This window comes from Erithacus rubecula (assembly GCF_903797595.1).
Source record: "Erithacus rubecula genome assembly, chromosome: 16".
NCBI lineage: Eukaryota > Metazoa > Chordata > Aves > Passeriformes > Muscicapidae > Erithacus > Erithacus rubecula.
Window position 1 is genome coordinate 5,535,446 of NC_136668.1, and position 14,118 is coordinate 5,549,563.

The following is a 14,118-nucleotide window of genomic DNA, read 5'->3' on the forward strand; positions in this document are numbered from 1 at the left end:
GGTGTGACACATTGTATGGTTGGTCATGTCCTCAAGGCTGTCAAAAGGCTTGCATCACATTTTTCAGTTTCTTCTCATTCTTTGCTTTTCTTTGTTTCTAAACATTCAGTGGATTGTTTGCTCAATGAGGAGGTCTGAAAAAAATAATTAAGTGAACCTTGATGCAATGCCTGTCCCTTCCGTTCTGTTAAATGCCTTTGGAAATGCAGGAAGCCACACTATTGAATGGAGTGAAAGTGTTTGAGTTTTGAGTTCAGTGTGTTAACCTTGTGCAGCACCAGACTTTGGAGATGAAGGACATGCTTTGGCCCCTTCAGTCCATACTTTTTATGGAATACTTGACTGCACTATTGCCTTTCCCTGTCTTTGGGCAGTGAGATGTTGGAGTCGGGTAACAGATCTACACCAGCCATGTGTGGAGGTCTGGGTGTGCAGGAGTGATGGGAGATGTTAATTTGTGGTGGGGCTGGTAAAAGTGTAGGGAGGAAGGCAGAGCTCTAAACTGGCTGATGTGTTTGTTCCAGTGCTTTCTGGCTCCTCATCAAGTTCCAAGTATGACCCTGAGATCCTCAAAGCAGAGATTGCTACTACAAAATCCAGGGTGAGTAGTACAAATGGATCTTTGCTTGCCATGGGTAATGTTCAGATATTTCCAGAGCTCATGGCAAATACTGAAAGGAGATGCCAAAGCAGTTGAAAGAGCTAATGTTGCCATTTAGGAAGTCATAATCAGAATTTTCTGACATTGTAGTCTTAGGAATTTGAAGCAGGTTTTTTTTACCCTTTAGACTTTAGCCTGGCTTGGCAGCTGGCAATGCAGGATGGCTGTGGGATGTGGAGCTGGATGCTGGCTCCTCCAGTGCTGGAGAGCTGCAGGTCCTCCCCAGAGACTGGCAGCTGTTTTGTGCAGGCTGTCAGCAGGGGAGGGTGTGTTCTCATGCAGAGCTCCATTTGGGAGGAAGAAAGGACTAAAGTAAAGTAGGTCAGTGTGGCCTCTGTGGAGGAATATAAAACAGCAAGCTGTAGGGTCAGTGGATTTACAATATGGATTATCATCCTGCTGTGTTACTTGTGCAGTGGAGCCTTTTCTCTGGGGAGCTTGGAGGGTGGCTTCAGTGTCTGCAGGGTAACTCCTGTCCTGATGCTTCGCAGTTTTTTTAATGACTGGGAAGGTTTTAAACATTTCTGAGCAAAGTTGACATGTGTTTCATTGCTGTCTTTTGAATTTTTTCTCAACTTTTACACTTATGTGGCTGAGACTTCCCTTGAACCCCTTGTTAAGAGGTGTAGTAGCAGTACTGGATAAAGCCCTAACCAGTGATAAAGTCCTGATGAGGAGGCAGTCAGGGCTGTTTGCTGCTCTTAAGATGAGCTGATTGCCTGGAAACTTTGTTTAGAGTACTGTCTACACTGAACAAGTTTTGAATTGAATGGGTAGCACTGTATCTAAATACTCATATGAAATATGATTCTAAAAATGTGACCTTGCTGCAGGTTAATAAACTCAAGAGAGAAGTAGCTCACATGAAGCAAGAGCTCCAGTACAAAGAGCACGGATTTCAAACACTAAAGAAGTAAGTGTGTTCTCAAGATCTTTTTTTTTTAGAACATCTCTGGCTTGCAATACCTCCCCCACTACATTTATAAATAGCTGCCTAAATAACATAAGCTGAAATATGCTGCTGATTACATATTTAGACTGAAAGCAGTACACAGCCATGGGGGAGTTCTCTCAAATCAGTGCCTGTATGGGATTGACCACATTTAAACTGACTTCATGGCAAAAAGGTTTTGAAGCAGGATCTCATCAGTTAACTGATATTCTCTTTTACTCAGTATTGCTCAATATGGATGGCAGTACAGCCCATTGTCTTAATTATAAGAGCCATAGATTTAGGGCACTGAGGAAAAACTGGAGGGGGAGTGGAAGGGGAGAAAAGTTTCAGGTACCTGTCTTTGTGTGACTAGACATCTGTCATCTTTTAGATAAATACTTATTATAAGGGTCAACACTGGTAGGATTCCTTGAGGAAAGATGAGGTGGTTGTAATTAGGTTGTGCAAGCGAATACATCTGTGCCTGTGAGTCTGTGCCTGAAATCATGACTGAAAATAAGGTAATTCTCATAGATGGCTAAGCTGGTCCTCCCTAGGTTAGAAACAGCAGTCTGCCCTAACACACTGTTTTGGGGGATTGTGTGCACCTTTGTCCTCCCTAAGGAGTCAAAGAGATGATCATATTGCTGAAATGTGAATTCTGAATGTACTTAATGTACTAGTGAGTGGAGTAACTTAGGCAGTGGGGAGTGGGGTCCTTCTGTTGCCCTTGTTATACTTTGTAGTGTGTTTTTGTTAAAAATCCATGTCAAGATACATGCATCTAGAATGATTCCATTAACTGGGTGTTATTAAGTATTAGCTTACTGGTTTTTTTTTTAATTTCTTTACAGAATTGACATGAAAATGTCTGATACTCAAGGTGGCTACAAACTTGATGAGGCACAAGCCATTTTAAGTGAAATGAAAGCTCTCAAGAAGGCCATCACATCAGGGGAGAAGGAAAAACAAGACCTCATTCAGGTATTGAAACAAGATGACTTTATAGTATTTTGTGTCACCATTGCTAGAAGATTGAATTGAGAAGTAATTTAAGTATTTTCTGTTTCAGATACATAATTGAAATTTTTATTAACATAAACTAGTTTTGTGTTGTGGTTGGACTGCAGCCTCTGCAGTTTTTCAGATGCTGGAAATGAGAAGTATAAAATATAGTCCAGCCATGGCTGTCTTCAAGTTTGCAGAGTCTGAATGGGCACAGCAAACATGGTCAGACCTAAATCATGGGGTTAGGGTAAAGTTATGTATCTGCTAAGGTACTTTGGGCTAAAGTGAGCTCACCTCATGATGCTTTTGTGGTTTTAGAGCTTAGCCAGGTTAAAAGACAGCTTTGTGAATGACAGAGGATCCCAGTCAGACCTGTGGGCCAGCAGCGTGTCTGTGGAAAGCTCCAGCCCTCTGCTGCCCCGGCAGTACCTGGATGTCAGCTCCCAGACAGATGTTTCAGGAAATGTGAGTAATGTGTGAGGAGCCTTGTGCACATGGAGACATTCCTCTGAACTGTGTGTAGAACTACCTCACCAGGAGTTTCCAAACATGGACAACTTTCTGTGAAATCATAACTTCTCCTGGTTTAAACTGCAGTATGACTTTGTTTTTGTGTGCAATATTTATTTATCTCCAAGTGCAACCTGATGTTTCCCAGTACTGTCTCTATCAGAGCAACCCAGGCAGGAATAAAAAGGAAGGAAGTTTGATTTTGCCTATAGGTCTTGTGATAAAAATACTCCCTTAGCTCGTTACAATAAGTTATGAGACAAGAAACATTCAGCAAGTCTCTATGGGCTATGCTCCAATGAGGACTTCCCCTAAGAGTGTTTGGCTTTCACTGGGTTACAAGTGAGAACAGCAGCTTATGTGCTGTTATATTTTAATGCTACCAAAGCTGTAGTGCTCATAAACCTTCAGTCCCACACATGCAAGGAGATCAGAAGTGTCATGTCCCAGCCTTGGTAAGGACTCAATCAGTGCTGAGGGTCCATCCTATTTCTCACAGGACAGCACAGAGCCTCTCCTGTGAACCTTTACCTAAAGGTTTGCAGCCAGTTTCAGTCAAGGCCACGCATGTTAGTAAAGATCTGCAGATCTGAGCATGATGGGATGTCCCTTGTCTTTAAGACTTTACACCCAAAGCAAGACGTCATCCAAACCAAAATGCAGTGCAGCACTTAAGGATGCAAAGAGCATTTAAGAAGAAGGACTGCAAAGATATTTATGTGTTTATAGAAATATAAGCCCAAGACAGATATTGTGGATTTTCTCTTCTTTCTAGGCCAGAAAGAGCCTTTGAATCTTGTTGGAGTTTAAGTATTTGAAGAAATATTTTAAAATATATTTAAATGCTGCACGTTCCTATTCTGTGATTGATTTAACTAGGAAATGACTGACAAGATCAAGTGTCACTTGTAACAGTATCAAGGCAATAGCAAAGAGGAGTGGCTCCTAAGTTGCTGATTTGTGTTTTTGTCTCAGTTCATTGCCAGCAGCAGTAACCAGCTGGCCGAGAAGGTGCGATTACGGCTGCAGTATGAAGAGGCAAAGAGAAGGTAATTCTTTGGCCCATTGCCCTTTTTGGTTGTCACACAGCTCATCCTGAGGATATGTTTTACTAAAAAAGGTGCCACCAGACTGAAACCCAGCATTTCTGCTAAGTATATGTGGTAATTTTTGAGCCAGTTAGTAAATAGGCTTTTTGGGCCAGTGTTATCTTTCAAGAAATAAATAACCATCCTAGAAATTACTAAGGCATGACTAAAGCATAAAGAATTCAGTCTGGCCACACCTATGGGGACATAAGTGGTTCTGCTACCTGTTGCCAATGCTTCCCCATTCCTAATAAGGAGACTGTACTGCAAGGCATCTCCTTACCTTATTCTAAATGAATGAATGCTTGCATGCCTGAGTGTGATAAGGAGAAATGTGTATGTGTTAACACCTTACATCAAAATATGGTCAATGGCTTCAATTCCAGAGCTTATCTGTGAGAATGTAAGTTTTCACCTTTGCCCTCTGATCTCAGATGAATGAAGAATAGATTAAAAAAAAATTATATCTACTTAACAGGGCAATTTAAGTGAAAGCTTTCCAGGATTTACTTTTTAATAGATAATAGCTAACATAACTGCATAGTTAAATAAAAAACCACCAGGAATTATTACTTAGACTTTGGCTGGCCTAGTCTTTGTTCAGTGATGTAACCATTGCTGGGGGTGACTTTCTTCACTTTTAACTGCTCTAAAGGGACTTTACCACTCCAGAATAACAAAGTTCAAAGGCATGGTACAACCTGTGCTTGGGGTATATGCAAAGAGAAGGCTTTTTCTCCAGCCTGTGGTTAGAAATAAGAGTCTTAAGGCTGAGGTTACTCATAATGCTCCCATTTTGGTGTATTGGCACAGCCAGTAGGTCAAGTTTCTCAGTGGCCTAAAATTTGATCTGTGTTTGTGGCAGTTGTCAAAAACTGTGTGGCCAGTTGCTTTTGACACAAATTCGCACTTCATTTCTTAGGTGGAGCAATTTTATCAGGGCTATTTATTTTGCCAGTGCAAGATTTGCCAAACTACCTTGACATTCAAATCTCATTCAGGGACTTTTAAAAGCAACATTAAAAATACCATTCCTTCAGATGCAGTGGTTAATTTGGATTAAAAGCCTTTTGCTTTTAAGCTTTGCTGAAGGCTTCAATTTAATTCCCACTGACTTTACACATTCCCATTGAATAGGAATACTCTTCCTTTATTCTGTATCTTTTCCAAATAGGGGCAAGTGAATAGTGACAAGCCTGCTCTTTTAATATGCTCTTTATAAACAGAGAGAGCTTTATAAAGACAGTATAGTAGTTCATTTGAAGTCCTGATGAGGGGCTTACAACACACCTTGCAGTTAAAGAATACTTGCTGCTCATACCCCATGTTTGTCTTAGGTTATCTATAGGTCTTTTCTCAAAGTTTATAAAACATTGTCATGAGGAAAGATGTATCTAAATGGACATGAATAATTGATGCTAAAATGAAAAGGTCTTCAGCTATCAAAGCACTGTGGTTTTGGCACAGTATTTAGTAGGAGCTGCAGAAGCAAATACCTCTACTAGTTTAAAGCTGGAACAATACTATGGATATAGTGACTCACAAGGAACCTTCTGTTCCTGTGAAAATTCTTCCTTGTGATGTTAGAAGTGTTTCCTGTCCCCACAGCAGCATTAAAATGTTCCAAAAAACATAATAGAAGATTAAGTACTTTGCCCACGCACGAACTGTGAAGGAGTCAAGTGATGGAAATACATGTGTTTTAGTAGCTCTGCAGTATCTGGAAAGGTAGAACTTAAGGTTTGAAATCAAGATGGTCCCATATCAATTAGTTTAGAACCACTAGGTCTGTAAGGGGCTGGTGCTTTAGAAAGCTCTGGCAGACACTGTTTGCACTGTCCCTGTGGACCAGACTGAAAGCTTAGATATGGGTGAATATCTGACTGAACTTCACCACACCAGAACTGCCAGGACCCAGCTCCCTTCCCCACCACTACATCCTTGCCTGTCACAGCTCAGGCAGACAACAGACCCCTAGAGCAGATAATATAAAACCCCAAAAAAGGCACAAGACAGCTACAGTGACCTTTGGCATAACTTTATTCAAAAGTGATACTAGTTATCATGTCAAAAAGGTTGTCATTGCTACATCTCAGCAAGGAGATAGCTGCTGCAGCATAAATATATAAATAAATATATAAATAAATAAATAGAGATGCAATTAAATTATGTTTTACAATTCCAGACATGTAGCAGTAACTCAGTTGTGTAGCACTTGCACCCTACACTGTTCTAATTTCTTCAGCAGTTAAACTTTCAACTTGGTTTCTGTATGGCTGGTGGTAACTCAGGGATTTTGGAAGTATGGTTTTTTTAATCTCCTAAAATTAAATATTGTAATTTCACTTTAATCAACATTAAAACAATGGTGGGTATTTGACTGGTCAGTTTTTGAACCACACCTCCCACTTCATTTGTGGTTTTTTTTCTCAAGAAAAGCTTATCTGGTACAGAACTGTTTATTGCTGGTTGTAGTTACACATCTTAGTGTATGCTCCTGTGGAGATGCATGTCTCTGGACAATCTCCAGAGAGACTAAAAATTTTACGTGCTGTGCCTGTGTTGCATAATAATAGAAAGTAGTAACTTCCCTTATTAATAAAAAAGAGCCTTATTATGACCATGAATAAATCATCTAACCACATTTTCTAGGTAGAAAGAGAACAAATAAAACTTGAGCTTCCTGTTCTATATTTGTTTAGTCTGGTCCCATTAAGAAAGGTGCTGTGACCTGAGGCCAGCATTGAGAGCCCAGCCTGGCTCAGCACTGGTGCAGTTCAGACTCAGGCAGTGAATGCTGAAGGGCTGGAGTGTTTGGCCAAGTGCAGACCTTCTGCAATGTGTTTCTTTTGTGATGGTGCTGTTTTATTGAAAAAAGAGAATTATAAACTTCCTTTTAACTGAGAAGGGGGAAAAGAACGATCGTGTAGCAGAGGTAAAACTGGAGGTTAGTTTAACAAAGCTTTTAGACTCGGAAATGCACAGAGAACAAATGCACAGTGGAAAAGCCATATCCATGCAAATGTATGCCAAAAGTGATCAGATTTATGCCAGCCAATCCTCTTAGACTCATATCCCTTCAAAATGCACAGAGGAATTCTTGGATTACGAATTAATGCCACTTAATTCTTTGTTGGAGCACAGTATTTCACTTTATCAGGCACTCAAAAACAAAACAGCTCTTAAGATGACCTAAAAATAGTTGAGTTGAATATCTGTCAATTATGGAACTTTATTAGAGTAAGCATCCTGCTGTGGGAAATGGATTTACAGAAAGTGATGCTTCTCTTCCGAAAGGTGATCTCATGTCTGTCTCCTGTGATGGTGGAGGCAGGTCAGTGTGTGTGAGCCTAATCCTTCACAGCCTCTCTTGGGCTCGAGCTCCTCTTGGCCTCTGGAGCTTGCAAGACAAAGCTTTATTCTTCAAGGTTATTCAGGAGCCTCAGTAGCTGCTGCTGCCCAAATCTGCACCTTATTGCTTACTCCACACACTTTGATTTTGCTTGTTGGCACTGAATTTACTCTGTGCCTGCCTGTGTGTTGGTTTGCTGGAGGAAGCACACACCATCCTCTGCACTTCTGCAGCATAAAACAAATTCTAGAGAGATGAATCTAGATCAATATCTGCTGTGCCTGATTTAAGTCCAGTAAGTCTGTCACCAGATCACAAAGCCCTTTTCACAGAGGCATATTGAACATTAATGTTATGTCCCTTCCATTTCTTATGAATTTGCTAAACCTAAGTGAGAGATTAACCTGAGTTCATCACATGAAGGGGCACATATGCCTTGCCTTTCTGATGTTAAGTCAGGTGAATTTTTTTTTTCCAAGTATCTTGCAAAATACTTTTTCTCTTTCTTTGCCTTCTAAGTTTTTCAATTTTTTTTCATCCCAGTCCATTTTGTCCTTCCCATCCCCTGCTTGCCACTTGATTTTTTGGATTGTGCGAGTTCAGGAACACAGGTCCTTGGTAAATCTAATTCAGATTTATCTGTGCTATAGCTTCTCATCAAACTACCATGATCAGCCTGTCAGGTCTTGAAAAGTTGTAGGTTAGTGAGTGCAGAGGAGGTAGCTTCCTTTGGGAAGACTGACATTACTACCCTTGGTTCTGTATCCTGGCCTGCTGCTGGTTTTCTGCTTCTCTCTGTACTTTGCATTGCAAGGCAGACCATTTGTGCACCTAACTGAGCAGGTCAGATATTTGGGAAATTGGGAACAGACAGATATTTGGAGTGAGCAGCCTTCTTACCTGATACAAGCTGTGTTCTCCTCCTCTGTCAATCAAAATTCTTGCTCAATTCTACATCTATATTGGTGTTGCAATTAGTCATTATCTTCCTCCCTGAGCTGATGTGGTGTGGTGCTGAAGGACTGATGATACAGGCTTTCAAGTGAAATCTGGAATGATACCTTTAATGAAAATAGGCTTTGCTTGCAGCTCTGGATTTTGGTAGGATCACAATGCCTCTCCAAGTCCTCTCATCCTCAAGTGCAGGTTATACCACAAGTAGTGTAGCTGTGTAATGTGTCCTTACTGTTGAATCAACAGGTGGATTCTTGCAGTAGCAGCATGGAGATATGATTAACTTCTAATTATAAAGACAAAAAATGTTTCTAAGCTTTTGAACACTGATCATTATCTGAATGTATATGGGGAGTACACAGTTATTTCCATAAAAGTGATGAAAGGAGTAGGTAATTATCACTTCATACCCTCCACACAAACTACTTTGAGGTCACTGTAAGGCATATAAAACACCTACAGTATATCTCATTGCCTTTTGTGACATCCAGATTTTTTGTTGTATTATTCCCCGATTGGGAGGCATTGCATATTAGCTAGAAACTTCATTTTCCATTGTGAACAAACCTGAGTAAAAATCCCATTCTGCATGTCCACACACCAGCAGTGCTGTCACTGGCACCATTCTGGTGAGGGGGACACAAGGCTGGTTGTGCTGGAGCTGGGAGTCTTCCTCAGGCTCTGGAAGATGTGGTTGTTCATGGTGCACCTCTGTGTGTCTGGAGCACATCAGGCACTCCTCAGGGAATAACTGCAGTTTTTTTCCCTTGCAGAATAGCAAACCTGAAAATCCAGCTGGCTAAGCTTGACAGCGAGGCCTGGCCTGGCGTGCTGGACTCCGAGAGGGATCGCCTGATACTGATCAATGAGAAGGAGGAGCTCTTGAAAGAAATGCGATTCATCAGCCCCAGGAAATGGACTCGAGGAGAGGTGGAGAGACTGGAGACAGAGAGGAGGCGCCTGGAGGAAGACCTTCAGGCTGCCAGAGACACTCAGAGCAAAGCTCTCACTGAGAGGTAGGTTATGGGCACAGGGCAGTGCCTTTTTGGAAGAGAGCTAACTGGGAGCCCACAGCAGTGCCCTCACATTCCCAAGACACTCTACTCAGAAAGATTCTGAGCCCATCTCCCAGACAAGCCATCTGCAAGTCTCACTGTGCTCCTGGGGGAAGGTTGCTGTTCCTGCAATGTATCCTTTATGGGAATGTAAAGAATGCTCAGAACAGCCCAGTGTATGTTAGTGTAGTGTAACATTTCTGTATGCAGTCAGCATCTCACAGCAGCTTCTACACTCGCTGTGCAGTCTGGGCCTTGGTAAATGTCAGCAGATGGAATTTTAAATTTCTTAAATTTGCTGTTCTGAGCATCCTTGTATGTGATTCCTATAGGATCTGGTATTTGACAGGGCTGTGGGGCTTGCAGGGAATATCCTGTGAATCTAAACTAGCTGAAAAAATGCCGACTTTCTTCCCTAATTTTACCTGTGTTGCGGGGGGAGATCTCATGGGAATGTACAGTGGGGATGAATAGTGCATTAGGCATTGCCTACAGGTGTTTTACAGTCTGGATTTATTAATGAGGGTGGCTCAGCAGTGTTTCTGGTAGCTGCAGTCTCTTGCACATATGTGGAATAGACACACTGAATTCACTCTCTCTTTGGCTCCATATTTTCATTTCTTCTACGTGGTCAGTGTCCAGATGATGCCAGTTTTGTACACAGGCTTTTTGTGGTTTTATCAGGCTGTAAAAAATGTAAATGTCTTGGCTGTGAGACTTTTACCTGCCTGAAGTATCTGTGGTTTGACAAATGGTTCTGGTCTTGCCATGAGGTGAACAAATAGCACATGTATGGGGAAGGATTTTGTGTCCAGAGGCTTGTTCAGTTAGGGGGTGAAACAAACCCACGTGCACATGTGTTTGTCTCAAACCAATTCAGGTGGGAAATAAAGCTGAGATGCTGCTAAAGCAAATAATCTAAATCTGTAATGAGGTGGTTAATAACTAAGTAACTCTTAATCATCCATAGACTTTACTGGAAGAAAATATAACATTATACTTTTATTAGCACAGTAACTATAGGAATGCAATAGTGCAGAGTGAGTAAAATCTGCTCAGTTCTTTTGAGGCCTGATCCTAGAAATATCAATTTCAGTGGCACCAGCTGTAATTCTTTTCTTTTGTTATAAATATTTTCAGGACTGAGTTCTGCATTTTAGAAGTTTCTAAATACCTACACATCTTGATCGAATTCTGTTCTGTGTATTCCTATCAACTTTTGTAGGATTTCACAGCAAAAAAAGTAGATTTTTTTTTTCCTTTACTCCTTATTTGAAATAGTGAATGCTGCTTTAGCTCATCCCTTTCTTTGATCTTCTCTTAGATTGAAGTTGAACAGCAAAAGAAATCAGCTTGTCCGAGAGCTGGAAGAAACCACACGCTTGGTTGCCATGTTGCACACCCAGCTGAAGAGGTAGGTGACCCTTTCCAGAAGCTGTGGTTGCTTTTGCTGCACATTGTGCCACTGCCTTTCTCTGCTAACAATTCCAGCTCCCAGCTGAGGGCTAAAGGGCCTTTCAGTCCCAGTAGTGACCTAAGGCTCCTGGTAGTCATTGGAAGGAGAAGCCTTAGGATCATAGATCCATTTAGATGGATGCTTTTCAGTGGGCTGAACAACATCCTGGTTGAGCCTCTGACTCACTGCAGGAGTTTGCACAGTCCCTTCTATTTCAGTAATATTTAGGTGACTAGGGATAGCTGAGATTTGTTCACTGAAGTTTGAATTACTGAAATATTACATTAATAAAGTATGTTAAAGACAGCTTAACAGACAGCAAGTGGAGTGAATCTGACTAATGCAACTACACATTAATGTATGAATGATCATATTTCTCTAATTCCAAGTGTGGATAATATATAGAGATATCCCTGAGTCTGTTGTGGTTTATATGCTGTAAAGAATGGCTTCTAGTTCAGGCTGTAGTTTTGGAAGAACACAGGATTGCTATTTCCAGACTAATGCATGAGTGCAGGCAATAAGGCCAAATCATTTTGCTAAAACTATATTTTTATCATTCTGATAGCAAGAAAGTTTGGTGGGGTTTTTGTTTGATTGAGTATTTGGTTGAGTTCAGTGTGTACTGAATTTACTCTGTTTGTAGCTTCTGCTCCACTTGGATTCTATTTCATTTTGTGAAGATGACACCGAAAAGACTGGAAAGAAATCATAGTGCAAGACTGACATGTAAATAAGCCAGCATGGAGAATAGCTATCTGTGAGGCTTTTATGCAGTGGAAATGCATCATATTTTTATTTCACCTAGCTGATTAGGGATCTTTTGAGGTGATCAAGAAGCATGTGAAACTAATTTCTTCCTAACCGTGTGCCCAGTGTTCTTGGCATGCTCCTTCATAAGAATAAGTGTTTGTTATTAACCCCATAATGCAGAACGTCTGGCATTCAAAGGCATGCACAAAAGGAAGTTGAGCCCAGTTTTTTGATAGGGAAAATATTAATTTAAAACCCCTCCCTTTCCATAGTAAAGTACACTGAAAAGCTGTAAGTTCATTAGGCTTCAACAGATGCATATATACTGCCAATATGCAAAAACATCTATCAGAAGCTTTTTTGAACAAATGTGATGCAGCACACATCTGTCAGAAGAGATTTTCTGCCAAAATTATACTAAATACAGCATACTTGCCTTTTTCTCATAAGGTCATGAACATAATTATACAAACGTAGCTTCCAGCTTTTATCCTATAAATAATAAATAAGGGATTATTAGGCTTATTAATATCTCACTGTTTTTCAGTGGGGCAACTTAAGCCACTTACACATATTCAGAAAAATTTCAATAGCTAATCCCTATCTGAAGTGAGGGTCAATAATGACCAAGGTCTTCAATATGCAGAGCAGGAGTGTTGGTTTAAATGGAATTTCAAGAGATGGTACATGTTGTAGTCACTGCTGGAATACTTGCTGAGCAGAAGACTGTGCTGTGGTGTCTGGACTTTCTCATCTGAACAGACTTCTATTCAGCACCTGCTTACAACTAATTTTGTTGTCAGTTATGTTCTGAACCTAGAACTTGAGGGATAAATAAGGTGTGTGAATTGATTTCACAGCCCAGCCCCAACTTTTTCCCTTGCTCTCTTGGCCCTGGATTCCATGTAGCAGTCTTTCACATGGATAAATCCTGCCAGCTTTCTGGGAACTGCTGGCTGCTGTGATCTCTGAGGGCCAGTTCCAGGCAGCTCTAATATTGCATTTTGGCTGCAGGTCCAAAATTGAGGCAAATGGAAGAAAAATTCCATATGGTCAGACAGTTCATTGCAGTAACTTCATCGTCTTGCATGGGCCTTGCTGGTTTTTGCAGTCTGCTTTGAAGATTAACAGGAGACAGATAATTTTCACACAGATGTGGGTGGGGGGGATGGCACTAATTTAATTGGTTTGAAACTGTTCATTAGAGTTATTTTGGCTAAAGAAGGGCTCTTTAGGAGTCTGATATGGTGAGTAGAAAAATGTGTATGATTTTTACTGAGCAGTGACCCACTCTTTCTGCTGCATAGACTGTGGTCCTGGATTGCTCTGGGGACTAATGCGTGTGGCCTGAGCTAACAAAGCAACACCCTGTGGGCTTAGAGATGTGGGGATATTGCAGAGCTTTCATGAGAAAACAGTGTCATGGTTTTCTGACTTGTTTCCTTCAGTCTCTCCACCAGCATGCTTTCCCTCTCCTCGAGCAGCAGCCCTGGTTCTCTTGCATCTAGCAGAGGATCTCTTGCCACCTCCAGCCAGGATTCATCCACCTCAGCCAGTTTCACTGATCTCTACTACGAGCACCTGGAGCAGTTGGAGCAGTTGGACTCGGAATATCAAAACAAGCTTGACTTGCTCTTAGAAGGAGCCACTGGGTTTAGGCCATCAGGCTGTATCACCACTATTCACGAGAATGAAGTAGCAAAAACTCAAAAAGCAGATACCACGAGTCGCATGCAGGCTCTGAGGTCCTTGTCTGGTACCCCCAAATCCATGACATCACTGTCCCCAAGGTCATCTCTCTCTTCTCCATCCCCACCTTGCTCTCCACTGGTGATAGACCCACTTCTAACTGGTGATGCCTTTTCAAGCCATATGGATTTTGATGATGCAGAGATAAGTGCAAATCTGTCAGAACTCACCCTAAACACTGGGAGTGGCAACTGTAGACTGGAAGAGCCTCGAGCTGGAGATAAACATCTAGGTCAAGGTATGGAAAGAAAAGATTTGCATGTACTGCATGCATTTATATTTAATGTAGTTCATAAGGCATTGAGAAGCGTTTCAGAAGCTGTCTGTCATTTTGTTATCTTTATGTTGAAAAATGTTTTCAACTCTGTTCTGTCTTGTTTGGTAGGGATGGTTGGTATTTTAATTTTTGTACACAAAAATACTGATTTAATGAGTCTTGCAGGAGACTGATTTAGATGTGTTTTTATTGTACACAGATGTGTGTGTACACAAATCACAGTGATTTCATGTGCAAATATAAATGGTCATGGTGGAACTCCTGGTTTGATTTGGCATTAAACGATCCAGAAGGTCACCTATTGTTTTGGGTCTGGGAGAC

At 41.1% G+C, this 14,118-nt stretch overlaps 1 protein-coding gene across 2 annotated transcripts in view; it reads left to right on the plus strand.

The window, feature by feature from the left end:
- The window catches only part of WWC1 (WW and C2 domain containing 1), a 65,522-nt gene that overhangs the window by 36,369 nt on the left and 15,035 nt on the right, over positions 1–14,118 (plus strand). For both annotated transcript variants that reach the window (XM_079319623.1, XM_079319622.1), the window contains exons 4-11: positions 525–601; positions 1,495–1,574; positions 2,450–2,579; positions 2,922–3,068; positions 4,089–4,162; positions 9,281–9,523; positions 10,887–10,976; positions 13,220–13,758. In XM_079319623.1, the coding sequence (XP_079175749.1) occupies positions 525–601; positions 1,495–1,574; positions 2,450–2,579; positions 2,922–3,068; positions 4,089–4,162; positions 9,281–9,523; positions 10,887–10,976; positions 13,220–13,758 (1,380 nt within the window). The remainder of the gene's footprint in view (positions 1–524; positions 602–1,494; positions 1,575–2,449; positions 2,580–2,921; positions 3,069–4,088; positions 4,163–9,280; positions 9,524–10,886; positions 10,977–13,219; positions 13,759–14,118) is intronic.